Source organism: Sapajus apella, unplaced genomic scaffold, assembly GCF_009761245.1.
Source record: "Sapajus apella isolate SASKATOON/1434 unplaced genomic scaffold, GSC_monkey_1.0 scaffold36, whole genome shotgun sequence".
NCBI lineage: Eukaryota > Metazoa > Chordata > Mammalia > Primates > Cebidae > Sapajus > Sapajus apella.
In genome coordinates, this window is record NW_022436976.1 from 23844519 (window position 1) to 23872359 (window position 27841).

Consider the following 27841-nt stretch of genomic DNA (forward strand, 5'->3'; position numbering starts at 1 on the left):
GGTTCAGGCAATTCTCCTGCCCCAGCCTCCTGAGTCGCTGGGATTACAGGCACGCGCCACCATGCCCAGCTAATTTTTTGTATTTTTAGTAGAGACAGGGTTTCACCATGTTGACCAGGATGGTCTCGATCTCTTGACCTCGTGATCCACCCGCCTCGGCCTCCCACAGTGCTGGGATTACAGGCTTGAGCCACCGCGCCCGGCCTCAAACTTTTTTTTTTTAATCAATCAATCGTAATGACTGCTAGGGCTGGGCGGAGACCATGCCATTGCATTCCAGCCTGGGCAACAAGAGCAAAGCTCCGTCTCAAAAAAAAAAAAAGGAAAGTCTGAATACTGCTGTAACAATTTCCTGGAAGTGAAACTTCCTGTAACTCCCTGAGGAGTTTTTTTAAAAATACCAGTTCTTAGATTTCTCCCTTCCTCCCCCTATTCTGGGGTGTAGCTTGGACGTTGAGCCTTTAAAATGTCCCCAGGTGATCTGAATGAATAACCCAGGTTAAGAACCACTGCCCTAAAAAGACAGAGTGGCAGGTGTGTGTGTGTGTGTGTGTTTTGAGACCAAGTCTTGCTCTGCCATTCAGGCTGGAGTGCAGTGATTCCATCTCGCTCACTGCAACCTCTGCCTCCCAGGTTCAAGTGATTCTTCTGCCTCAGCCTCCCAAATAGCTGGGATTTACAGGCACCCGCCACCATGCCCAGCTAATTTTTGTATTTTTAGTAGAGATGGTTTCACCATGTTGGCCAGGCTGGTCTCAAACTCTTGACCTCAGATGATCCACCCGCCTTGGCCTCAAAGTGCTGGAATTACAGGGGTGAGGCACCACACCCTGCCAGGTTTGTGCTTTTTGGACAGGTGGGGCTGTGTATTGTACCTGTCTGCTAACAAATGTTCATACAGCTGGGTGTGGTGGCTCATACCTGTAATCGTGCCACTGCACTCCGGCCTGGGCAACAAGAGTGAAACTCTTGTTTCTGCTTTCTGCACATGGCTAGCCAGTTTTCCCAATACCATTTATTAAACAGACTCCTTTCCCCATTGCTTGTTTTTGTGAGGTTTGTCAAAGATCGGATGGTTGTAGATGTGTGGTGTTGCTTCTGAGGCCTCTGTTCTGTTCCATTGGTCTATATCTCTTTAAGAGACAGGGTCTCGCTATGTTGCCCAGGCTGGAGTGCAGTGGCTATTCACAGGCACGATCCCGCTACTGATCAGCACGGGAGTCTTGACCTGCTCCATTTCCGACCTGGGCCGTTTCACCCCTCCTTAGGCAACCTGGTGGTCCCCCGCGGAGGTTGCAAGTGAGCTGAGATTGCGCCACTGCACTCCAGCCTAGGTGACAGAGCAAGACTCCATCTGGAGAAAAAAAAAAAAAAGTGTTGTTTCCATGGTTGGCAAGGGGGTTGGAGAAGAACAGGGAGCACACAAATGACTTTTAGGGCAGTGGAAGTATTCCATATGATACCTTTATGATAGGCACATGGCGTACATTTGTCCGAACCCACAGAACGTATACCACCAAGATTCAACTGTCAGGTACGCTATGGAGTTTGGGTGATAATGACGTGTCAATATAGGTTCATTGGTTGTAGCCACTCTGGTGGAGCGTGCTGGTAATGGGAGGGGCTGTGTGAGTGAGGGCACAGGTATGTGGGAAAGCTCTGCACCTTCCTCTCAATTTTACTTGTTAACTGAAAACTGCCTTTGAACATTTTTTTCTGAGACAGGGTCTGTCTTTGTGACCCAGGCTGCAGCACAGTGGTACAAACACAGCTCACTGTAGCTTCAGTCTCCAGGCTCAAGTGATCTCTCACCTCAGCCTCCTGCGTAGCTGGGACTATAGGCACATGCCATCAAAAATTAGCCACACGCCTGGCTAATTTTTGTGCTTAATATAGAGATGGGGTTTACCATGTTAGCCAAGCTGGTCTCAAACTCCTGGGCTCAAGTGATCCTCCCACCTCACCCTCCCAAAGTGTTGGGATTGCAGGTGTGAGCCGCCATGCCCAGCCAAAACTGCCCTTAAAAATAGTAGAGGCTCATGCCTGTAATCCCAGCACTTTGGGAGGCCAAGGTGGGCGAATCACAAGGTCAGGCATTCAAGCCTGGCCAACATGGTGAAACCAAATTAGCCAGGTGTGGTGGCGTGTGCCTGTAATCCCAGCTACTCAGGAGGCTGAGGCAGGAGAATCACATGAACCCGGGAGGCAGAGGTTGCAGTGAGCTGAGATCGTGCCACTGCACTCCAGCCTGGGCAACAAGAGTGAAACTCCGTCTCAAAAAAAAAAAGTCTCGGCTGGGCGCAGTGGCTCATGCCTGTAATCCCAGCACTTTGGGAGGCCAAGGCGAGTGGGTCATTTAAGGTCAGGAGTTGGAGACCAGCCTGGCCAAGATGGTGAAACCTCATCTCTACTAAAAATACAAAAAAATCAACTGGGCGTGGTGGCAGGCGCCTGTAATCCCAGCTACTTGGGAGGCTGAAGCAGGAGACTTATTCGAACCCGGGAGGCAGAGGTTGCAGTGAGCCAAGATTGCGCCATTGCACTCCAGCTTGGGCAACAAGAGTGAAACTCTGTCTCAAAAAAAAGAAAGAAAAAGAAAAAAAATCTTAACATAGCGAGAGCCCCATCTCTACAAAAGGCTAAAAAACTAGCCAGATGTGGTGTCGCACACCTGCAGTCCCAGCCGGTTGGGGAGCTGAGACGGGAGGATCACTGGAGTCGGAAGTTTGAAGCCACAGTGAGCTGTGGTCAGTCACTGCACTCCAGCCTGGGTGATAGAGTGAGACCCTGACTCAAAAGAGACAAAAAAGGTCTCGAAAATATTTCAAACTAATCTAGTGAGTACTCTACAATAGTTCGCTAAGTTGGTGAATTCCCAGTAAGGTTTAGGGAAACCTCTTAGGCCTGCAAACTAGTAGGGGACTGGGCTGGTCACTTCCTTTCTCTGGCACGCTTCTCCCACTTGTAAGATGGGAGCAGTGGGGTACCAGGCAGGACAGACTCCCAGTTCTTTTTTTTTTTTTTTTTTTTGAGTCAGAGTCTTGCTCTGTTGCCCAGGCTGGAGCGCAATGGCGCCATCTCATTTCACTGCAACCTCTGCCTCCCAGGTTCAAGCAATTCTCCTGCCTCTGCCTCCCAAGTAGTTGAGATTACAGGCACGCGTCACCACACTCCACTAATTTTTTGTATTTTTAGTAGAGATGGGGTTTCACCATATTGACCAGGCTGGTCTCAAACTCTCAACCTCAGGTGATCTGCCCGCCTCGGCCTCTCAAAGTGCTGGGATTACAGGTGTGAGCCACAGCGCCTGGCTGATTCCCAGTTCTGAGGTTGCCTCCATTTCTAAAAAACTGATTCTAGAAGGAGGATCAAATAAATGTTTGTTCCTGTATGATTTTGCCCAGCATAGGTCCTGATGCCCAACAGCAATCTCTCAGGGACCCAAGAGCAAAGCAACTTCCTTGCTTACTCCTTCACGTGACTGGAATCGGATATGCTGCTCAGGCGAGGCAGGGGTGAGAGTCTTTTCACACTGTCACACACACACAAACGACTCTTCCAAATGTCGGTTTCTCTTGGGATTGTGCAGAGAGTGAAATGTTCTTTTTTTGTCTTTACTTACATATAGAGCATCTGAAGATTGAAAGTCAAGCTGTCAAAAACTTAACATTTGCACTAGGCTGGCATACAACTGAGACTATAACCTAAATTTAAATTTTTGTGTTCAAAAAGGTCTCACTGTTCTGGTTGACTTTAATAGAAAAAATATAAATACAATATAAAATTAAGAAGAAAATTGGGTGCAAATAATTTTAGTTGTGCCAGACAAGGTGGCATGCACTTGCAGTCTCAACTATACAGGATGTTAAAGTGGAAGGACTGCTCGAGCCCAGGAGTTCGAGGCCAGCTTAGGCAACATAGCAAGATCCTTGTCTCAAAAAAATAAAGAGGCCGGATGCGGAGGCTCATGCCTGTAATCCCAGCACTTTGGGAGGCTGAGGCGGGCAGATCACGGGGTCAGAAGATTGAGACCATCCTGGCCAACATGGTGAAACGCTGTCTCTACTAAAAATACAAAAAATTAGCTGGGCATGGTGGTTCGTGCCTGTATTCCTGGCTCCTTGGAAGGCTGAGACAAGAGAATTGCTTGAACCAGGGAGTTGGAGGTTGCAGTGAGTCAAGAATGTGCCACTGCAGTCCCGCCTGGCGATACAGCGAGACTCTGTCTAAAAGAATGAAGACTTAGGTATGGTTCATGAAACAACTGTTTCAGATGCTGACTTTGAAACTTGAAAACCAATGCTGTAAGGAAAGGAAATGTTGCTTGATCTCCCAGGATAAGAAGGCTGTAGTTCTGATCCTGATCATGAATATTCCTAAAGAGGGGGTATCTTTCCTAGGTCACCTGGGCAGGTGTGGCTGTGAATGGGGTGGGGGAAGGATGTCAACGACTGAGTCAAATTGGCTCTCAATTCTAGAAGTTAGGAGAAACCAGGGAGCTTACTGGTAGAGTACTTCCTTAAGTGTAAAATGCTTACAGAAAATCGAATAATCATATCGTGAGACATTTATTCCTATTAGCACCGAAGATACAGGACTTTTGCTTCTGCATGAACGATAAGGTGCTCTGGGAATTGCTCTCCCACTGTCGTGAACAACTAGAAAAATGGGCATAATATAGGAAACACTTTCACACATTGGACAACAGGCAGCACAGGATTTTGATCCCTGTAGGAAGGAAAACAAGGTAAATTCTACAGCTGTCTCAGTTTTATCCCTGAGGCAGTATCCATGCCACACTCCAGAAGGGGAAACTCACACAGAGTTCATGAGTAGAGGAGAAAGAGATCCATGCTCAGGGAGGCCAACCAAGCTGGCTAGAACGTATCGAGTCTGGACAGGGGGAGCTGCAGAGTGAGAGAGCTGTGGAGAGCGCCTCTTTGTCAAATACTCATCTGCACACACATGAAAGGGCCAGGAAAGAAACATTAGAGGTTGGCTGGGCATGGAGCCCCGCTGCGGCAGCACCTCTACTCTGCGGGATCCGTGGGTTTCCTCTTCTCCACTGTGTCCATCGGATGTTTGCCTTCCAGACTGAGGGGCTGCTCAACGTGACCCAAATTCTCAAAGAAAAGTTTCCTCGAGCTACAGCTATCAAAGTCACTGACATTTCAGGAGGTTGTAGGCAATCTATGAATTTAAAATGGAATCAGAAGAATTTAAGAAGAGAACTGTCCAGCAACACCAGATGGTTATCAGGCACTAAAAGAAGAAATCAAAGGGATGGCATGGACTGAGGATATTTACCTCTGTCCCCAAATGTTGACTGTGCCCTGGCAGCACAGATGCTGGTACGTTTTACCTTGGATGAACTTAACTGACACCATTCTTCCCCAGGCATTCGCCAAAAAATCTATATATTTTGTTCTTATACATTTCCATATTTATAGATGTGTAACCTATTTAAATGTTTGTTTGTTTTTGAGACAGAGTCTTGCTCTGTTGCCCAGGCTGGAGTGTAATGGCACAATCTCAGCTCACTGCAACCTCAGCCTCCCGGGTTCAAGCCATTCTATTGCCTCAGCCTCCTGAGTAGCTGGGACTACAGACATGCACCATCATGCCTGGCTAATTTTTGTATTTTTAGCAGAGATGGAGTTTCACCATGTTGGCCAGGCTGGTCTTGATCTCCTGACCTCAGGTGATCCACCTGACTTGGCCTCTCAAAGTGCTGGGATTACAGGTGTGAGTCACCATGCCCGGCCTATAACACATCTGTCCTAACATCCAGCAACATAGCTGGCAATCAATACATGAGACAGCTATTAATGGTTTCCAGATTCTTTTTTTTTTTTTTTTCTTTTGAGACAGAGTCTCATTTTGTCATCCAGGTTGGAGTGCAATGGCACGATCTCGGCTCACTACAACATCTGCCTCTTGGGTTCAAGTGATTTTTTTGCCTCAGCCTCCCAGTAACTGGAATTACAAGTGCCCACCGTCATGCCTTACTAATTTTGGTATTTTTAGTAGAGATGGGGTTTTGCCATGTTGGCTAGGCTAGTCTTGAACTCCTGACCTCAGGTGATCCACCTGCGTCAGCCTCCCAAAGTGCTGGGATTATAGGTGTGAGCCACCAAGCCTGGCCATGAATTCCAGATTTTAATAGGACACCAAAAACCTTATGAAAAGTTGGACTTTTTTTTTTTTTTTCTATAAGGGAACAAAAGGCTGAAGAAAAAGCACAATTAGATGCAGAAAGTATACTTTCTCATATATAATAAGACTCCATTTGCTCTGTAGGCAACTACATTTATTTAGAATCTTTGGAAATATACATACAAACATTCAGCAGTTTTATTCTTCCTGGCTTACTTCCCTTTCCTGCTAATTCCAATTAGTGGTATCACTACTATACTTAAATGGCCCAAATGATGAGGCCAAACATAAGAGCACTACTTCTTTCACAGATTTCCATCTTCATAGCCTCTCGGCTTGTCAGTAAGTTCTGAGGCAAAAACATCTTTCTGGAAAGGCAATTATTTAGTCATGCAAGCAGAGACAGAACCAATTATGACAAGCACTAATTCTATCAATTTAGTGCAGTAAGGAGTATAAAGCATCATAATTCCTTCATCAATATACTTTTACCATGACCCAACAAGATAACGTATAAAGAAACACAACAATGTATTATCTCAAAATGTGTATTTAATGGCCATTCCGTCAAAATAAAGCAGAATCCTATTTAAAAACTATTGTATGTATATATATTTTTAAGGTGCATTTTCAAGTTTTATTTGGGTTTCATTTCTTCTTGGCTTGCCTGAGGTGTTCTTGCAGGTACAATTAACACAGAATGTTCTGAGGTGGGAAGCTTTCATGCATTGAAAAATGAGATCCTAACAACATTGCACATCTTGGATACATTAGAAATTTTAAAAGCCATGTATAATTTCAGAAAACTTACTACTGTCATGAAAGACATTTTCAACACAAAATTTAGGCACTCTATACTTTGGAATAGCCATAAAATATTCCAACAAGAGTTAATGCACTTTGTGATTACATCTACTCAAAGATAATTCTCAATTAAAATCTATACTTATTAAAGAACATTTTAAATTAGAGCCCATTAAATTTTGATAATTACTGTGAAATATTTGCAGCATTGTGTTGTAGTTAAATAATGCTGAACTACTTCTATTACTGACTCTAGTACTCATCCTTCATGGTTTTTTTTTCCCCCAAGACGGAGTCTTGCTCTGTCACCCAGGCCAGGGTGCAGTGACGCGATCTCAGCTCCCGAGTTCAAGTACTTCTGCCCCAACCTCCTGAGTAGCTGGGATTACAGGTGCTTGCCACCATGCCCAGCTAATTTTTGTAGTTTTAGTAGAGACAGGGTTTTGCCATCTTGGCCAGGCTGGTCACGAACTCCTGACCTCAGGTGACCTGCCTGCCTCAGCTTCCCAAAGTGCTGGGATTACAGGCATGAGCCACTGTGCCTGGCTCAGACATGGTACTTTTAAAAACAGAGGACTCGGCCGGGCGCGGTGGCTCAAGCCTGTAATCCCAGCACTTTGGGAGGCCGAGGCGGGTGGATCACGAGGTCAAGAGATCGAGACCATCCTGGTCAACATGGTGAAACCCCGTCTCTACTAAAAATACAAAACATTAGCTGGGCATGGTGGCGTGTGCCTGTAATCCCAGCTACTCAGGAGGCTGAGGCAGGAGAATTGCCTGAACCCAGGAGGCGGAGGTTGCGGTGAGCCGAGATCGTGCCATTGCACTCCCGCCTGGGGAAAAAAAAAAAAAAACACACCCTATAAAGAAGTAAAAAAAAAAAAAAAAAAAGATCTATGCAGAGAAATGAATTTGAGACTTATTTGACTATAAGTCATACAGAAGAGAGCACAGTAATTTCCCATAGGAGAATTTAGTATTTCATGTTGGGGATCACTGGTAAATTTTTTTTTTTTTTTGAGACGGAGTCTCACTCTGTTGCCAGGCTGGAGTGCAGTGGTGTGATTTTGGCTCACTGCAACCTCCGACTCCCAGGTTCAAGTGATTCCCTTGCCTTGGCCTCCCAAGTAGCTGGGACTACAGGTGTGCGCCACCATGCCTGGCTAATTTTTTGTATTTTAGTAGAGACAGGGTTTTACCACGTTGGCCAGGATGGCCTGGATCTCCTGACCTTGTGATCTGCCTGCCTTGGCCTCCTAAAGTGCTGGGATTACAGGCGTGAGCGCCCAGCGCTATTGTTGGTAAATTAATTACACTGCTAATGTTTTCTTGCTTACTTGAAGAGACAATTATCATAAACAAATCATGAATGAGATGACAAGTTGCTTAACATTTGTTTCTGTTCATTGGATGAGATCTGAGGTTGTTAAGCCTCGGTATGAGTAGGGGATAGGGAAACAAGGGCATAAGAAAAGAGAAGTTAACCCTAGTTTTGGCAAATATAATCATAACCAGTTGGTTAAAATCAGAACCCTGAAATTAAACGCAAAACAAATAAGACTCATTTAAGTTTTAGAAATCAACCTCACCAACAGGTGACAAAAACGGAAACATTAGGAGATGACTGTTGACTTGGGAAATTCACATGAAACCTCAGCCATTTCTCCAAGCAGACAGGACAAGAAATAGGAATGAAGGTGCATTGTAGTTGAGGGTGCTTTTCATACCCACTCAGAACTTCATCTGCCTGTGGATATTCTAAACAACATCTATCTTGTGATCAGGCTGCGGCTCACGACAGCACAGTTAAGGTTACAGTCCCTCTCTGGTGTTTTAGAATGGCGACTGCTTGCTCATGAGTGACACCTTCCAGGGTCTCGCCATTAACAGCTAAAATCTGATCCCCTCGTTTTAATCGGCCATCATCTGCAGCTGCTCCCTACAAACAAGAAACATTCCAGTTTAATCCAGGGTAAAGCAGTTTATATTAAATTAATATTAAAACCTCTAACTTCTGTCTGGTGTGCATATTAAAAAAGTAACTTTAAAAACCACCAATTAAAGTTTTTTCCAGGTAATGTTTTAAATTAGGAAAAATGTAAGATATGCTGTTTGAATAATAATGGTTGAATTATGAATCACCTAAATAACATACTAGTAGAAATGTACTGATACATTTCTTTTAATACAAGCAGAACCTTATTTCAATATTTTGTATGAAATGGATATGGATGTCATGTCATATTCATGGAAATGTAATATACATAAAAAGGCAGACAGAATTGAATCTGGTATTAGTCTTACTGCAAATACCACCATTATACAGAGTTCCCATTGCATTATTAAGCTATCAGCACTGTGATCTGTCAAAAATAAGTGTAGTCTTTAAATGAGTGAATTGTATGGTAAATGAATTATATCTCAATAAAGCTGTTATCTATACATAAATATATATAAGTGTAGCATCTCCAAAATTTTGTAATATCATATTCAAAGCCTTCCATTTATGTTTATCATCTAAATAGGTTTCTAAATGACTACTTTTATCACATACCCAGTCACGCATGGCTCCTCAAAACGGCACAAAGCCAGTGAAACTTCAGGGTTTTTTTCACTCTAAAGCTGAGTATCTAAAAATGCCATGATGTTACTAGAAACATTTTGGACTGTTAAGGGAAGAAAAGACCTAAAAAATGATTTACAGGAGGTTTCACCATCTGTTGGGGGTAACTGTTTAAGTCCCTTGAAAAGTCGGTGCCAGAAGAATCCTCTAAACGAGGTCAAACTTTGGGGGGAACCAAAGCCCACAGCCACTTGGCCTTGACCGACTCAATCAGAAGCCAAGCTAGGAGGCACTAATGCTCCCGAGACCCATTTCCATGTGTAGCTTGGAAGTCCTGAGGTGCTGGGGAACCAGAAAGACTTTATAAACCATGAGAACAGTGGAATTTCTAAATGAATGTGCAATAAAGGATATTCAAAACCTACTGGGTGTGGTGCCTCATGCCTGTAATCCCAGCACTTTGGGAGTCTCAGGTGAGAGGACTGCTTGAGCTCAGGAGTTTGAGATCAGCCTGGGCAACATGGTGAAACTCTGTCTCTACGAAAAATGAGCCAGGTATGGTGGCTTACACCTGTGGTCCCAGCTACTCAGGAGGCTGAGGCAAGAGGACCAGTTGAACCTCCAGAGGTTGGAGTCACCTGAGATAGTGTCACCACACTCCAGCCTGGGTGACAAAGTGAGCCCCGTCTCAAAAAAAAAAAAAGTATTTGAAAAAAGGTCTATACTGTGGGCAAAATATTAAAATTAAGTGTTAATAACTTGCAACTGGCTGGGCATGGGGGCTCACGCCTGTAATCCCAGCACTTTGGGAGGCCGAGGCAGGAGGATCACCTGAGGTCAGGAGTTTGAGACCAGCCTGGCCAACATAGTGAAATCCTATCTCTACTAAAAATACAAAATTAGCCGGGTATGATGGTGCATGCTTGTAATCTCAGTTACTTGGGAGGCTGAGGCCTGAGAATCACTTGAACCCGGGAGGTGGAGGCTGCAATGAGCCAACATCCTGGCATTGCAATCCAGCCTGGGCAACAAGACCGAAACTTAGCTGGGGGCGTTGGCTTATGCCTGTAATCCCAGCAATTTGGGAGGCTGAGGTGGGCAGATCACCTGAGGTGGGGCGTTCCAGACCAGCCTGACCAACATGGAGAAACCCTTTCTTTACTAAAAATATAAAATTAGCTGGGCATGGTGGCACATGCCACTACTGCTCGGGAGGCTGAGGCAGGAGAATCGCTTGAACTGGGAGGTGGAGGTTGCAGTGAGCTGAGACCGTGCCATTGCACTCCCGCCTGGGCAACAAGAACAAAACTCCCTCTCAAAAAAAAAAAAAAAGTGAAACCCCATCTAAAAAAAAAAAAAAAAAAAAAAAACTACAAAAAACAAACCACCCAAAAGTCTTGCAACTTCACTCAAATCCTTTAAGAAAGTAAGGTGTCAGCTGAGTGAGGTGGCTCACACTTGTAATCCCAGCACTTTGGAAGGCTGAGGCGGGAGGATCACGAGGCCAGGAGTTCAAGACCAGCCTGGACAACACAGTGAAACCCTGTCTCTTGTAAGATAATAAGCAGGTATTTTAAAACACTGTTTAAAACAGAATGTTAAAACACTGTTGTTTAACCCTGTTTTTTTTTTTTTTTTTTTTGGAAAGAGGCTTTTTTTTTTCCCCGGCCCCAGGCTGGGGGGCAATGGGACGATCTCCGCTCACTGCAACCTCCGCCTCCTGGGTTCAAGCAATTTTCCTGCCTCAGCCTCCCGAGTAGCTGGGACTACAGATGAGCGCCACCATGCCCAGCTAATTTTTTATATTTTCGTAGAGACGGAGTTTCACTATGTTGGCCAGGATGGTCTTGATCTCTTGACGTCGTGATCCACCTGCTTCGGCCTCCCAAAGTGCTGGGATTACAGGCGTGAGCCACCGCGCCTGGCTAAGCCTGTATTTTTAAATCATGATACCCAAAATCTCTTCTAACAAGTAGAAAACATGAAATAAAATTAAACTGCTTTCCTTCAAAAAAGAAAAAAAAAAAAAGAAACTCCATCTCAACTAAAAATACAAAAATTAGCTGGGTGTGGTGTGGGCACCTGTAATCCCACCTACTTCGGAGGCTGAGGCAGGAGAATCGCTTGAATCTGGGAGGCAGAGGTTGCAGTGAGCCGATCACACCACTGCACTCCAGCCTGGGTGACAGAGCTAGACTCCATCTCAGAAAAAAAAAAGAAAAGAAAGTAATGTGTCAACTATACTAAAGATAGAATTAAGTAATTTTACTGGATAAAATCAGAATTATTGGCAAAGTTGATTTTCTTAAATTTTATATGCTAAGATTTAAGGGCTTTAGTAAATCTCAGATATCTGCGTAAATTAGTTTTTTAAAAAATATGTAAAGCTTTTTACGTTCTGTGTTACTTTTTTTAGTCATGCAAAAAAATAATTTTATTTATTTATTTCTTTTTTTTTTTTCTTGAGAAGGAGTTTCACTCTTGTTGCCCAGGCTGGAGTGCAATGCCTCGATCTCAGCTCACTTGGCTCACCACAACCTCCACCTCCCAGGTTCAAGTGATTCTCCTGCCTCAGCCTCCCAAGTAGCTGGGATTAGAGGCATGTGTCACCACGCCTGGCTAGTTTTGTATTTTTAGTAGAGATGGGGTTTCTCCATGTTGGTCAGGCTGGTCTGGAGTTCCTGACCTCCAGTGATCCAACTGCCTCGGCCTCCTGAAGTGCTGGGATTACAGGGGTGAGCCACTGTACCTGGCCAAAGGAGCTCTTTCAATGGGAGCTTTGAAGACGGCATTCTGTGTCACCTACAGTCCATTCTTTATTCCCACTACTCTTGTCCCACTGTGGGGATGCAGGTGGGTTCTTTTAAGAATTCACCAGCAATGCACAGCCATTTTACTCCTAGCTGTATGTTCTGGTGCCCTGTCAAAAGGTGACTCAGCCCTTGGTGCCTGTTATTTTCAAGAAGAAAGCCAATCTTTTTTCTAGCTCAGAACAATACTTCCAAGGACACCTTCTAAAGAGTGGCACTGGTCCTTATACTATGTTGCTGAAAGAAGATACTCTAAAAATCTGTGAGCATCTGCTTCTATAATAGAGTCCAAAGAAAACTACACTTCTTGGGACTCCGCCATTGTAAAAGGACTCTTCTTTTACTATTCTGCTGTGAGAATTTTCTATAAGATTCAAAGGAAATAGGCATACATGCACACATCCAGGTTTAATCCATAGTAAAGCAAAGCAAAGCACTCAAAATAAAAAAAAATCTCACCTAGGTTTAATTTTTTTTAAAAAAAAGTACATTAAAAAAGAAAATATACCTTTGCAAATATAGTCTTGACATAAATTGGCAGGTCTCCATGGGGACTTCCATAACCCCCTACAATACTAAACCCCAATCCTTCAGAGCCTTTCTCCAAAGTAATAATCTTAGGTGGAGGTGTTCTGAAAACACAATGCATGCTGTTTAATTCGAGAATAGATATTGAGGGAATTTCATTTATTGGAATAATACAGATTTGAGAGAGACTTTCATACTGCGAAACTATGAAGTTTGGTTTATCAAATCAAACTTGCAGAAAGCAATCTAGAAAGTTACTTTAAAACTTCTCATGTCAAGCCAATTAATCACCAATATTCTTGATGTTTTAGAGGTTTCTCTTTCATAAAACTCACTGATTTCTAATTAAAGTCATGATGATGAAATTGTCAAGTAACTCTTCTATATGCTTAGTTTTTAACTTTTTTTTTTTTTTGATTAGCTGGGATTACAGGCACGCGCCACCATGCCCAGCTAATTTTTTGTAGTTTTAGTAGAGACGGGGTTTCACCATGTTGACCAGGATGGTCTCGATCTCTTGACCTCGTGATCCACCCGCCTCGGCCTCCCAAAGTGCTGGGATTACAGGCTTGAGCCACCGCGCCCGGCCCCATTTTTTAACTCTTAAACTTACTGCTGACAGCTGAAGTTGTTGACGCATGCGCATGGAGACAGAGGTCGCATGTCTCCTAGTGTGGTGGGAGACTGCTAGGCTTCATGTGAACTCTTGTCCATAACAGGTAACAGCAGCCCCCAGCTCAGAAAACTGCTGCTTCTTTTATCTTTTTTTTTGTTTTTTGAGATGCAGTCTCGCTCGTTGCCAGGCTGGAGTGCAGTGGCTCAATCTTGGCTCACTGCAACCTCTGCATCCAGGGTTCAAGCGATTCTCCTGCCTCAGCCTCCTGAGTAGCTTGGATTATAGGGGCATACCACCACGCCCAGCTAATTTTTGTATTTTTAGCATGAGGTTTCACCATGTTGGCCAGGCTGGTCTTGCACTCCTCACCTCAGGTGATCCACCTTCCTTAGCCTCCCAAAGTGCTGGGATTCCAGGTGTGAGCTGCCGTGCCCAGACTGCTGCTCTTTTTCTGCTTGAATGCCCTGGCCACTTCCACCTAAGGCAGGAACTCCTTCTCCAAACTCACTTCCAATGTGAGGCTCTCCTGCCTCCCTTGGGAGGATGGGTCCCACATCCTTTCCTGTCCTTTCCCTGCATTCGGTCCAAATTTCCATTTTGGCACTGACTGTGTCATACTGGAATTACTTAGCCATCCATTTCCTCTACCAGACTAGGACCTCTTTGTCTTAGTCATCTCAGCCTTCCCAGCACCATGCGTGGTGCTTGTCAGAAACTCAGGATCATGACCGTGTGAATGAAGACTGAAATCCAGGAGAGAAGAGAGAAACCAAGGGGAAGCAAAATGGGGAAAGAAAATCTGTTTCAAATGTAAAATTTAGCTTTTCAAAGCTTCGTCCAGTGTGGAAGTCTTCTCTCTCAGAAACAACATGGCTAAAAATTATATTACCTATGTGGGCTCCCAGTAATTTAATCTTAATTTAAGCTTAGGTGATGCCAATTTCTTATTCCCAAATGCTATGGCTCAAAAGGCAGAAACACGACTCTGTCTTATTCGTGACAGGTAGTTCATATTTGCGTACCGGCAGCATCCTTTGCTTTGTGGCAACATGCATGTCTGAGAGACAAAGTCATCTCATATAAACTCAGCCATTCATGCACTTAGAGAAATTTGCAAAACAGGGACATAAGCAATCTTTAACTATGTTGTTCTAACTAGAATATTCTTCCCTCTCTCCCTCCTCAATTTTGCTGCTTTATTAAAGAGTTTTCAGCTGTTTCACATTGACCAGTTGTTTATTGATGCACTTACTAGTTGTTTACAGCAGACATCCATGGTAATTGCTGACGATCTATACATATAAATTGTTAACTGTTTCTAACTGTTTTGTTTGTCTTTACATTTTTAAAAATAAACACAGGATCTGACCATGTTGCCCCGGCCTTGGCCTCTCAAAGTGCTGGGATTACAGGAGTGAGCAACCACATTTAACTATTTTGAACATCACCCTGTTTATTCCAATTCTTTTTTTTTTCTTTGAGACAGGGTCTTGTTCTGTCTCCTAGCCTGGAGTGCCGTGGTGCAATCACAGCCCACTGCAGCCTCGAACTCCTGGGCTCAGGTGATCCTCCCGCCTCAGCCTCCCGGGTGGTTGGGACTGCAAGCATGTACTAGTATGCCTGACTCCAGTTCTCTTAAGCTTAAGCATTGGCTTTTCCAAGTACACTCCCTAATTGAGTTATGCCCCATACCAATGGTTTCACAGGACCCTCTCTCAATGAATTTAGCTTTCCTACAATTTTTGTTTATAACCATGGATTTAGGGGTCTGTTTTCCACTTCTCTAGCAGCTCTCTGGGGACTGGGGCAATATCTTTACTTACATTTCTAAGTTTGAGTCCTCAGGACCTAACACCTTTATCTAAGTGTCTGGCCTTAGAATGGTGCTCAATAAATATCTGTTGAAATAATGATGAATTGTCCTCTATGCCTGAATGATAATGACATCATGAATAAGGCTCTACTTTTCCCCACTTTGTGGCCTTACAAGCACTCTCAGTAACAGGTCACTGGCTGGATACAAATTCAATTCATGCTGCTTCTTTCAAACACAGCCCCCATTTCCAAAGATATTAGAATGGGAACCTAGATGCCCAAAGCCGTTGCTTTAGAGCTAGTTCCTGGGGCCACCAAATCATTAGAGATCCTTATAATTGTGTCTATTTATATTCAGGGATGTGTTTTCAGGGAAAGAGGAAGGAGTGTGGCTCTACTCCTCAACTGGCAACATCAGATGGAGTTTGCCTCCATTGATCTCACAATATCAAAACACATTCAACCAATTAGTTTAAATTTGCTTTCATATAGAAGACTAGTTAAAAAAAAAATCACAATGTTAGCAGTGGTGAGATTATGAATGATTTTTAAATTCCTTTAAGCCTGTGGTTCACAACTTGCCAGAGACCATGAAATTACAGCAAAGGAATCAAGACTACAAGGGATCTCTGTATTTCCACAGTCCCATCAAAGGATGCTAAAGGTACACTATTCTTCCTAGAAAGGTTCTGATTTTTTTTTTTTTTTAAGGAAAGGGCCTCTGTAATTTGAAAAATGTTATATTTCTATGTTTTGTCATATTTTCATGGCATGCATGTATTACTTTTATAATGAGAAAAAGGTAGAATGAGCTTAATTATATATATATATATATATATATTTTTTAAAGATGGGGTTTCACCATGATGGCCAGGCTGGTCTTGAACTCCTGACCTCAGGTGATCCACCCACCTCGGCATCCCAAAGTGCTAGGATTACAGGCGTGAGCCACCACGCCCGGCTAATATTCTTTCCTCAAGAAAAATAAACTCGAAGATATCATTTAGGTTAGTAACTACCAGAAAAAAGTTGGGAAAGGCTATGACCATGAGACCCTTTAAATGAACCATCCGGATCTCAACAAACATTTCTTTATTTTTATTTTATTTTATTTATTTATTTATTTTGAGACGGAGTCTCCCTCTGTCACCCAGGCTGGACTGCAGTAGCACAATCTTGGCTCACTGAGACTTCTGCCTCCTGGGTTCAAGCGATTCTCCTGCCTCAGTTTCCTGAGTAGCTGGGACTACAGGTGCACCACCATGCCCGGCTAATTTTTGTATTTTTAGTAGAGATGCGGTTTCACCATATTGGTCAGGCTGGTCTTGAATGCCTGACCTTGTGATCCGCCTGCCTGGGTCTCCCAAAGTGCTGGGATTATAGGCGTGAGCCACTGCGCCCAGTCCAACAAACATTTATTGAGCACCTACTAGTGACCAGGCACTGCTGGTACTGAAAGGAATAGCTTCAGGCAACATTTCTCAAAGTGTAGATCCTCTGCCCATCTGTAACAGAAGCACTCTGGGAAACTTTTTAACATCAGGTTTCTGTAATCCACCATAGAGCATCTAATCAGAATCTTGCAATGTGACCTGGAGAATTAGTGTCTTTAAACATGCTCACTAGATTACTTTTTTTTTTTTCGAGATGGAGTTTTGTTCTTGTGGCCCAGGCTGGACTGCGGTGGCGTGATCTTGGCTCACTGCAACCTCCGCCTCCCGGGTTCAAGCAACTCTCCTGCCTCAGCCTCCTGAGTAGCTGGGATTACAGGTGCCCGCTACCATGCCCGGCTAACTTTTTGTATTTTTAGGAGAGACGGGGTTTCATCATGTTGGCCAAGCTGTTCTCAAACTCCTGACCTCAGGCGATCCACCCACCTTGGCCTCCCAAAATGTAGGGATTACAGGTATGAGCCACAACGCCTAGGCCTTGGATTACTCTTATGCAGATTCCAGTTTGAGAAACCCTGCTTTAATGAACTTTAACTGCAATGACTGGTTTTAATGAGACATATCAGCAAGTATAACAACAAGGTTTTATCTCAGAACAAGATTTTAGTCTAGAAGTTCAAGATACATGGGTCCTTGCATGACACAGCAGGGTGCACCTAGGCTATACATCTGTGGCTTCTTAGGGAAGAAGGCATAGACACCGTGTCAAAGTGACCAGGTGCAGCGTATGTGGAGGCCCTGCAACCACAGTCTTTTAAGAACACATGTGGTGGAATTAAGTCTTGTGAGGAATAAGGAAACCCTGGTGCCTTCTTGGGGATTCTCTAGAATTTAGAAAGTCATGAGCAGTTGGCCTCCTCTCCCTTAGAGTGCACTTGAGTATCTGGAAAGTTCTGCACTTTGCCCACATGCATACTAGGCCCTCTGCTTCTGAAATACTCACTCTGTGTGTTCTGGATGGTGTTCAGCAGTGGGTGAACCAAGGTGGTAGCCTGCAGACATGTTTTCAAGCTGAGCTGCTATGGCACTTATATTGGTATCTGCTACAACCTGGGGAAAAAGTGAGAACAAGGAATTTCATTATAAGGAAAGGGGGAATTAGAGAAAGCATGCTATATCCAATGGTCAGTTCTCAGCTCCAATCTTATTCAACTTCTCTGGACCATTTGACACAGTGGACTATGAACTATTTTTTCTTTCAAACCTTTTTTTTTTTTTTTTCTTTAAGACAGGGTCTTCCTCTGTTGCTCAGGCTGGAGTGCAGTGACATGATCTCAGCTCATTAAAGCCTTGACCTCCCAGGCTCAAGTGATCCTCCCACCTCAGCCTCCCAAGTAGCCAGGACCACAGACATGCACCACCAGGCCCAGCTAATTATTTGTTTGTTTGTTTTGAGACGGAGTTTCGCTCTTATCACCCAGGTTGGAGTACAATGGCAAAATCTTAGATCACTGCAACTTCTGCCTCCCGGGTTCAAGTGATTCTCATGCCTCAGGCTGCTGAGTAGCCAGGATTACAGGCACCCACTACCATGCCTGGCTAATTTTTTTTTTTTTTTTTTTTTTTTTGAAATGGAGTCTCACTCTGTCCCCAGGCTGGAGTGCAGTGGCGCGATCTCAGTTCACTGCAACCTCCGCCTCCTGGGTTCAAACGATTCTCCTGCCTCATCCTCCCTAGTAGCTGGGACAACCGACGTGTGCCACCACACCAAGCTAATTTTTGTATTTTTAGTAGAGATGGAGTTTCACCATGTTCGCCAGGATGGTCTTGATATCTCGACCTTGTGATCTGCCTGCCTTTGTGTCCCAAAGTGCTAGGATTACAGGTGTGAGCCACCATACCTGGCCCTGGGTAATTTTTTTGTATTTGTAGAGATGGAATTTTTGCCATGCTGTTCAGGCTGATCTCCAACGTCTGGGCTCAAGTGATCCACCTGCCTCAGTATCCCAAAGTGCTGGGATTATAGGCATGTGCCTAAAAGTCTGCCTTGCCTCCTTATCCTGAAGTTGTCTTCCACCTCAACTAGTTACCAGAGATACTCTCCAAGAACTCCTTGGTTACCCCTGCTTCGAGGTTATAATTCCCATTGCACAAATACAGAGGGAACTTTGCCTGCCAGCAATTCAAAGCTCGACTTGATTGCAGTTTCAGAATAGGTCAACAGAGGGCGCAGCTGCCTAGACTGCTAAATCAAGCTGCATCTGTTACACTAAGCAGAGCAGAAAAAGAAAGGCAACAGGCCTGCCCCAGAACGCATTTTGGGTGAAGCATCCTATTTTGGGGAGAACACTGCTATGTCCAAGTTACAGAATCTTCTGGAAATACCACTATATGGATATGGAGAATGATTGAATGAATTGGGAAATATTTAGGATAAAAGATTAAAGGAGGAAATGATAGATTTCTCCCTGTCCCCAAAAGCCTCTCCTCTTAACATGAGCCTTCTGCTCTCCTCCACAGCAAGTGTACTGGAAGGGTTAACTTGTCCATGAACTCCTTCATCCTCCCTACTCTTAGAATCCACCATCTTTAGAAACCTACCCCACTCCAGCTTCCATCCCCATCTCCCACCCAAACTTCCATGACCTACACTCTCCTGGCTTTTTTTCTGCGGGGGTCTGTTTCTCCATCTCTGCTCTTTGGCCATTCATCTCTCATGGCTCAGTCCTGGGCCCATTGTCCACTTGCACACTCAGGCTCAAGTGACAGCATTTCATTCCCACAGCTTTACAGTCCAACAACATGCTCACTATCCCAGCTTAGGCCAGGCATGGTGGCTCACGCCTGTAACGCCAGCACTTTGGGAGGTTGAGGTGAGTGGATCACCTGAGGTCTGAAGCTCAAGACCAGTCTGACCAACATGGTGAAACCTGGTCTCTACTAAAAATATAAAAATAGGCCGGGCATGGTGGCTCATGACTATAATCCCAGCACTTTGGGAGGCTAAGGCGGGCGGATCACAAGGTCAGGAGTTCAAGACCAGACTGGTCAACATAGTGAAACCCTGTCTCTACTAAAAGTACAAAAAATTAGCCAGGTGTGGTGGCACTTGCCTGTAATCCCAGCTACTTGGGAGGCTGAGGCAAGAGAATTGCTTGAACCCAGGAGGCGGAGATTGCAGGGAGCCGAGATTGCTCCACTGCACTTCAGCTTGGATGACAGTGCAAGACTCCATCTCAAAAACAAGCAAACAAAAAAAATCCTCAAAATTAGCTGGGTGTGGTGGCAGGGGCCTGTAATCCCAGCTACTAAGGAGGCTGAGGCAGGAGAATTGCTTGAACCCAGGAGGCAGAGGTTGCAGTGAATCCAGATTGCACCACTGCAGTCCGGCCTGGGGGACAGAGCGAGACCCTGTCTTAAAAAAAAAAAAAATCCAGTTTAGTCTGTGATCCCATAGCCAACTTGACATCTGCATTTTAATATCTCAAAGACGTATCAAAATTAACACAATACCCAAACTTGTGATCCAACCATTCACGTCCTTCAATTCACCTCCTTCAATTCACTTTTCGAGTTTTCCTCATTTTAGTAAATGGCACCTCCAGCTGCCCACTTAGAAATCTACTAGGTGAAACAGTGAAAATACTAGTGCACTAGCTGGTACCTATCTAACTGGAAAGCATGCTAGGATGCCAGCCACACAGTTGATCGCTCTGAATATCTGATACTTCCACTCCTGCTTGGCATATGTAATCCATCAAGTCCCCTGGATTCTAACTCCAAAATCCTTCTCAAAACTGTTTACTTTCCATCTACAGGTGTCCATCCTAATTCAGTCCATCATCCAGTGCCTCTTAGCTGGAATCTCTATTGATCCTTGTCTCACCTCCCTCCCACCCGGTAGCCAGTTACCTTTTCTTTTTTTTTTTTTTTGAGACAGAGTCTCGCTCTGTTGCCAGGCTGGAGTGCAGTGGCGCGATCTCGGCTCACTGCAACCTCCGCCTCCTGGGTTCAAGCAATTCTCCTGCTTCAGCCTCCCGAGTAGCTGGGACTACAGGTGCATGCCACCACACCCAGCTAATTTTTGTATATTTTAGCAGAGACAGGGTTTCACCATGTTGGCCAGGATGATCTTGATCTCTTGACCTAGTGATCCGCCTGCCTCAGCTTCCCAAAGTGCTGGGATTATAGGCGTGAGCCACCATGCCTGGCCTACCATTTCAGATATAAAATGGGTATAGCACTCCCCTGCTTAAAACCTTGCAGTGGTTTCCCTTTGGACTTGGAATAAATTCAGACTCTCTAATTATGCAAATGAAGTTCCCTCCATAGCCCGCTCCTCTAATCCTGTCTCTCTCCACCCTACATTCCACAGTTCTCTCTGCAGGCAGTGAATTCCCCTCATCCCCCCAAATCAGTGTGCCTGGCATCGGTTTAAATGTTGCTTCCCTTCTACAAGCCTGCTTCCACCATCCGTGTTTAATTTATCCTGTTTTCCTTTCCATAGCACTCTCCAAGTATTTCTCACAAATTATGGTGATTAGTGTTCTACGTGCAAGTTAACTGTCTTTCCCACCCAATCACAGGATCTGAGAGGAGCAGGACTGCTTCTCCTGAGCACAATGCTAATGTGTCTAGCACATAACCACTGCTTAATAATATTTGTGGAGTGAATGAACGAAATCTAAAACTGTCATAAGGAATAGGGATTATGGGACTCAATTTTCTGAATTTCCACAGAGCAGAGTGAGATTGATGGAGGTTACAAGGGGATAGGTTTTGGGTGCAGGAGCGGAGACGGTCATCCGAACCCCAGCTCCCAGGCCTGTTTGTTTATTTTTGAGACAGCATTTTGCTCTTGTTGCCCAGGCTGGAGTGCAGTGGCGTGATCTTGGCTCACTGCAACCTCTGCCTCCTGCGTTCAAGCAATTCTCCTGCCTTAGCCTCCTGAGTAGCTTGGATTACAGGCATGCGCCACCATGCGTGGCTAATTTTTTGTATTTTTAGTAGGGACAGGGTTTCATCACGTTGGCCAGGCTGGTCTCGAACTCCTGACCTCAGGTGATCCACCTGCCTTGGCCTCCCAAAGTGCAGGGATTACAGGCATGAGCCACCTCGCCCAGCCAGGTTTTGGGTTCTTAAGGGAGAAAAGAAAAGTAACAATGAAGGCAGTTATGGAATGGAATGTCACAGTTGCTAGGGCATGAGCACCTCAGCGAAGCAAGTGTCCAGATAGAGGTTTGAAATTAATCAGTTCAGGATGTAGTGGAGGGGAGTCATATGCTTTGTGGGAAATTACATGTGTACTGTCAGCTGACCATGAAACAGGCTGTCCACATAGGGCTGAGGAAGAAAGTCACTAAAATAGTGTTTTTTCTGAGGTATCTTCAAATGCCGAAATGTGACGGCAGCCTGCTCCTTCCTTTACTCGCTCATTTGATCAACATAATGCAGCACCACACAGCTGAATATAAAATGAGCACTTACTTTATGCTCATTTTATTTCATTTTTATTTATTTGTTTATTTTTGAGACAGTCTCACTCTCTTGCCCAGGCTGGAGTGCAGTGGCACAATCTCAGCTCACTGTAACCTCCACTTCCTGGATTTAAGCAAATTCTTGTGCCTCAGCCTCCCAAGTAGCTGGGATTACAGGTGCATGCCACCTTGCCTGGCTAATTTTTCTATTTTTAGTACAGATGGGATTTTACCATGTTGCCCAGGCTGGTCTTAAACTCCTGGCCTCAAGTGATCCACCATCTCGGCCTCCCAAGGTGCTGGGATTACAGGTTTGAGCCACTGTGCTGGCCTTTAAGCTCTTTTTTTTTTTTTTTTTTTTTTTTGAGATGGACTTTTGTTCCGGTTGCCCGGGCTGGAGTGCAGCAGCAGGATCTCAGCTCACCACACCCTCTGCCTCACGGGTTCAAGTGATTCTCCTGCCTCAGCCTCCCAAGTAGCTCGGATTACAGGCATGTGCTACCACGCCTGGCTAATTTTGTGTTTTTAGTAGAGACAGTTTCTCCATGTTGGTCAGGCTGGTCTTAAATTCCCAACCTCAGGTGATCCTCCCACCTTGGCCTCCCAAATTGCTAGGATTACAGGTGTGAGCCACCATGCCCAGCCTTTATGCTCACATTTAATATTCAGCCATGGTGGCGCTGCATTACATATGTCTTTAAGCACCCTTCTGAGTCTCTACAGAGGTAGGTGCTGTTATTATTCCCATGTTACAGATGAGGAACCTGAAGCAGAGGTTAAGTCACATAGGTGGTAAGGGGTAAAGCCAGGATTTAAATCCAAAACTCAATTTCTCTAGAATCTTGTATTCCTAATTGTCTGTAATGTGAGGCAAATCACCTTGTGTAAGGCAATGGAGTTTATAGGCCATTTTTGGAGCATGGAAGGGGGAGGGGCAGAGGGACAGTAGGACAAGAAGATGCAAATAGAGCAGACCATCATGATGGCATGTGGTTGGCACCAGGGGGAACTTCACTCTCTAGGGTACTGCAAGGAGACATCCTGAGGTGTGGGAGACATAACACTCCCACCACCTCACCCCCACTTCCTAGAAACCTTCCTAGCTTTCTAGGAAGAATGCTCTGTGGCTTTTATTTTATTTTACTTTTAGAGATGGGGTCTTGCTCTCTTAGCCAGGGTGGATTGCAGTGGTGCGATCATAGCTCACTGCAGCCTTGAACTCCTGGCCTCAAGTGATCCTCCCACTTTAGCCTTTTCAGTAGCTGGGAATACAGGCGTGAGCCACCGTGACGCACTCGTTGCATTTTAGAAAGACATTATCCTTTTAAGAGTCCATGAAATCAGCCATACAAATGTCATAGTTTTATTTGGGCAAAAAAATCAATTTTTTTTTTTTAGACAGTGTCTCGCTCTGTTGCTTAGGCTGCAGTGCAGTGGCGTGACCTCTGCCTCAGTCACTGGCGTGACCTCAGTGCAACCTCTGCCTCCTGGGTCCAAGCGATTCTCCTGCCTCAGTCTCCTCAGTGGCTAGGATTACATGTGCGTGCAACCACACCCAGCTAATTTTTGTATTTTTAGTAGAGACAGGGTTTCACCATATTGGCCAGGCTGGCCTCAAATTCCTGATCTCAAGTGATCTGCCCACTTTGGCCTCCCAAAGTGCTGGGATTACAGGTGTGAGCCACTGCACCTGGCCAAAAATCAATTTTTTTTTTTTTTTTTTTGAGACGGAGTTTCACTCTTGGGACCCAGGCTGGAGTGCAATGGCGCAATCTCGGCTCACCGCAACCTCCGCCTCCTGGGTTCAGGCAATTCTCCTGCCTCGGCCTCCTGAGTAGCTGGGATTACAGGCACGCACCACCATGCCCAGCTAATTTTTTTTTTGTATTTTTAGTAGAGACGGGGTTTCACCATGTTGACCAGGATGGTCTCGATCTCTTGACCTCGTGATCCACCCGCCTCGGCCTCCCAAAGTGCTGGGATTACAGGCTTGAGCCCAAAATCAATATTTAATAAGTCTAGCTGCAAAGTATAAAAACACTTCTATAGCATCATCTTATGGAAAAAACTCACATCCCTCTAAAACCTGAAGTCCTTTTGCTTACTCCCTCACCCTGAAACAAAAAGGGGGTCCCAATCACTGATAATATTGAATCTTAGAGACCCACCCAGGACTCCAGGGGTTGTCCAGGCTTCTGCCTATTTTGTAGAAGTGAAATCCAAGTGGCTGGATGAGAAACGTGAAAGATTTTCACTTATAGCTTGGTCTTTTGCAGGAAGACAAGGAAAGCACAAATATGTCACTTCAAGAATGGCATTAGGCCGGGCAAGGTGGCTCATGCCTATAATCCCAACAGTTTGGGAGGCCCAGGCAGGCAGATCACTGGAGCCCAGGAATTCAAGACCATCTTGAGCAACATGGCGAGACTCTGATTCTACAAAAAATACAAAAATTAGCTGGGTGTGGAGGTGCATGACTGTAGTCCCAGCCACTGGGGAGGCTGATGGGATGATTATCTGAGCTCAGGAGGTTGAGGCTACAGTGAGTCATGATTGTGCCACTGCATTCCAGTCTTTTTTTTTTTTTTGAGACCCTGTCTCAAAAAAAAAAAAAGACTTTAGACTTTACAGCTCTAAGAAATCTCTATCAAGCCTTTCTGTCTTAAGATGTGATTGGCAAGTAACTTGATAGGCAGCAGAGTTAAACCTTCTGGAGCTTTGACTTGTGAAAAGGGATAACCTGATCTCCAAAGGGTGTGTTCAGCTTGGAGTGCATTTAAGTTCAACTCTGAGATATAGTCCGTGAGCTGGCTCAGCCTCGCCACTGGAGTGCTCTTCTGCCATCAACATCAGGGACTGACTGAACAACACAGAGGTAAGGCTGGGAGATGTTTGTGTGCTTTGGGGAAGGCAAACAGGCTAATGTGAAGTTTGCTTTTTTTGTTTTTTGGAGACAGAGTTTTGCTATTGTCACCCTGGCTGGTGTGCAATGGCACGATCTCGGCCCACTGCAACCTCTGCCTCCCAGGTTCAGGTGATTCTCCTGCCTCAGCCTCCCGAGTAGCTGGGAATACAGGTGCCCACCACCACACTCAGCCAATTTTTATATTTTTAGTGGAGATGGGGTTTCACCATATTGCCCAGGCTGGTCTCAAACTCTTGACCTCGTGATTCACCCATTTTGGCCTCCCAAAGTGCTTTTATAGGCATGAGCCACTGCACCCGGCAAAGTTTCCTTTTTTTTTTTTTTTTTTGAGACAGAGTCTCTCTCTGTCGCCCAGGCTGGAGTGCAGTAGCATGAACTCCGCTCACTGCAACCTCCGCCTCCCAGGTTCAAGCGATTCTCCTGCCTCAGCCTTCTGAGTAGCTGGGACTACAGGTATCCACCATACCCAGCTAATTTTTGTATTTTTAGTAGAGATGGGGTTTCACCATGTTGGCCAGGATGGCTTTGATTTCTTGACCTCGTGATCTGCCTGCCTCAGCCTCCCAAAATGCTGGGATTACAGGCGTGAGCCACCATGCCCAGCAATATTTGCTCTTTTTTAAAAGTAAATCTTGCTGGGTGCAGTGGCATGTGCCTGTAGTCCTAGCTACTCGGGAGGCTGAGGTGGGAGGATCGCTTGAGACCAGGAGTTCTGGGCTGTAGTGTGCTATGCCGATTGGGTGTCTGCACTAAGTTTGGCATCAATGGGGTGACTTCCTGGGAGCGGGGACCACCAGGTTGCCTAAGGAGGGGTGAGCCGGCCCAGGTTGGAAACGGAGCAGGTCAAAACTCCCGTGCTGATCAGCAGTTAGATGGCATCTGTGAATAGCCACTGCACTTCAGCCTGGGCAACATAGCAAGAACCTGTCTCTCTCTCTCTTTTTTTTTTTTGTGGTTATCTTTTGCTGCTACACAAGAGACCCCACCCCTTAAAAGAAAAGAAAAAAATAAAAGTAAATATTACACTCCCGGGTGTAAACTTTTGGGAAAGGTTCCCAGAATAGGGATGGGGCAGAGTAAGCCTGGGGGGAGAAAATGTTCCCGCTCTCCAGTGAGCTTTGGTTAGTGTCGTCTAGTGTGGGAGGCAGATATGACCACATGCAGGTCAGAGTGGAGAGAGGAGACGGGAACGACAGGGATTCCTTCTGGGAAAGGCACAGGGACCTTGAGGTTCTTAACTAGACAATAGGCATTAAAATCTCTGTTACCTGAATGTAGTTGAGAGCTGTAGTGTTTGGAGCCCTTTCATGGGTGGGGGCAGCTCCAATCCTAAAATCTGCAGCTGTGGTTTTGCATTTTGCATTACTCAGATCAGCAAACTTTTCTCTCTTGTCCCCCAATACCCAGAGGCCTGGAAATGTGGCTGGTGAGCCGGCCTCTCAAAACAGGGGAGGTCCTTTAAACTTATGCTTCTTCTTGGCGGGAATGATGGCTCATGCCTATAATCCCAGCACTTTGGGAAGCTGAGGTGGATGGATCACCTGAGGTCAGGAGTTCATGACCAGCCTGGCCAACATGGGGAAACCTCGTCTCTACTAAAACTCTAAATATTGGCTGGGTGCGGTGGCTCACACCTGTAATCTCAGCACTTTGGGGGGCCGAGGCAGGTAGATTACGAGGTCAAGAGTTTGAGACCATCCTGGCCAACATGGTAAAACCCTGTCTGTACTAAAAATATAAAAATTAGCCGGGTGTGATGGTGGGTGTCTGTAGTACCAGTTACTCGGGAGGTTGAGGCAGGAGAATCGATTGTGCCTAGGAGGCGGAGGCTGCAGTGAGCCGAGATTGTGCCACTGCACTCCAGCCTGGCTGCAGAGCAAGACTCCGTCGCAAAAAAAAAAAAAAAAAAAAAAAAAACCCTACAAAAATTAGCCACGCGTGGTGGTACACACCTGTAATGGAAGGAGGCTGAGGCATGAGAATCGCTTGAACCCAGGAGGCAGAGGTTGCAGTGAGCCAAGATCACGTCACTGCACTCCAGCCTGGATGACAGAGAGAGACTCTGTCTCAAAAAAACAAACAAAAAACTTGGGCTCCTTCTTGTTAGGCACAGTGCTGCACTAGACACCCTGAGTGGTTAAGGAAGGTAACTAGATCTGGAACTGCTGGTGATGGGTATGCATCACCATTAAAGGTAGTAGAACTTCCTAAGTTACCAAATGGTTGTGTTTACTTACATCTCACTAGGCATTATCCTCTCCAGCTCTCATTATCAAATATTTAGTAATTGCTGACCTGAGGTGGAGGAGACCCCCGGCCTGAAGGAAGACAAAGAACTCTCCCAGACAAAAGAGGGGGAAGCCACAGACCTGAAGAAAGAGGTGGAGAAGATCCCCTCATCCAAGGAGAAGGAGACTGTGGAACTGAGGAAGAGGTGGAGAAAATCGCCCCACTTGAGGAGGAGACTATGGACCTGAAGGAAGAGGTGGAGAAAATCCCCCCACCTGAGGTTGGGGAGGCCACTGGCCTGAAGAACAAGGAGGAAGAAATCGTCCCACCAGAGGAGGGGGAGGCCGCAGCCTTGTCCTCTGAGCCTAAGGAACAGTCAGAGACATTTGCATCTGTGGAAGAATCCACAAGTCTGCTTCTCTCTCAATCTGTGTTCCCAGCTCCAGAGGTGTTTTCTCCTCAGGCTGCTGCTCCCACTTACTCTGTGTTCCCCCCTCCGGAGGCATTTCCCCCTCAGGCTGCTGCC

At 45.3% G+C, this 27841-nt stretch overlaps 2 protein-coding genes and 1 pseudogene across 15 annotated transcripts in view; 1 reads left to right on the top strand and 2 right to left on the bottom strand.

Annotated features, from left to right (window-relative positions):
• Positions 1-5530, top strand: part of LOC116563682 — an 8771-nt pseudogene extending 3241 nt beyond the window's left edge.
• L1TD1 (LINE1 type transposase domain containing 1) overlaps positions 1-7576 on the bottom strand; it is a 31515-nt gene extending 23939 nt beyond the window's left edge. Inside the window, exon 1 of the mRNA XM_032296826.1 lies at positions 7538-7576. The gene's annotated coding sequence lies outside the window, so the exon portion shown is untranslated. The remainder of the gene's footprint in view (positions 1-7537) is intronic.
• A 939-nt stretch (positions 7577-8515) lies between these two features.
• PATJ (PATJ crumbs cell polarity complex component) overlaps positions 8516-27841 on the bottom strand; it is a 395978-nt gene continuing 376652 nt past the window's right edge. For 12 of the 14 annotated variants that reach the window (XM_032296822.1, XM_032296813.1, XM_032296821.1 and 9 more), the window contains 3 exons: positions 17687-17793; positions 12842-12965; positions 8516-8899 (listed from right to left, as the gene is read on the bottom strand). In XM_032296822.1, the coding sequence (XP_032152713.1) occupies positions 8753-8899; positions 12842-12965; positions 17687-17793 (378 nt within the window). In that variant the 3' untranslated portion in view covers positions 8516-8752. The remainder of the gene's footprint in view (positions 8900-12841; positions 12966-17686; positions 17794-27841) is intronic. The other 2 variants (XM_032296825.1, XM_032296823.1) reach the window with 1 other exon arrangement.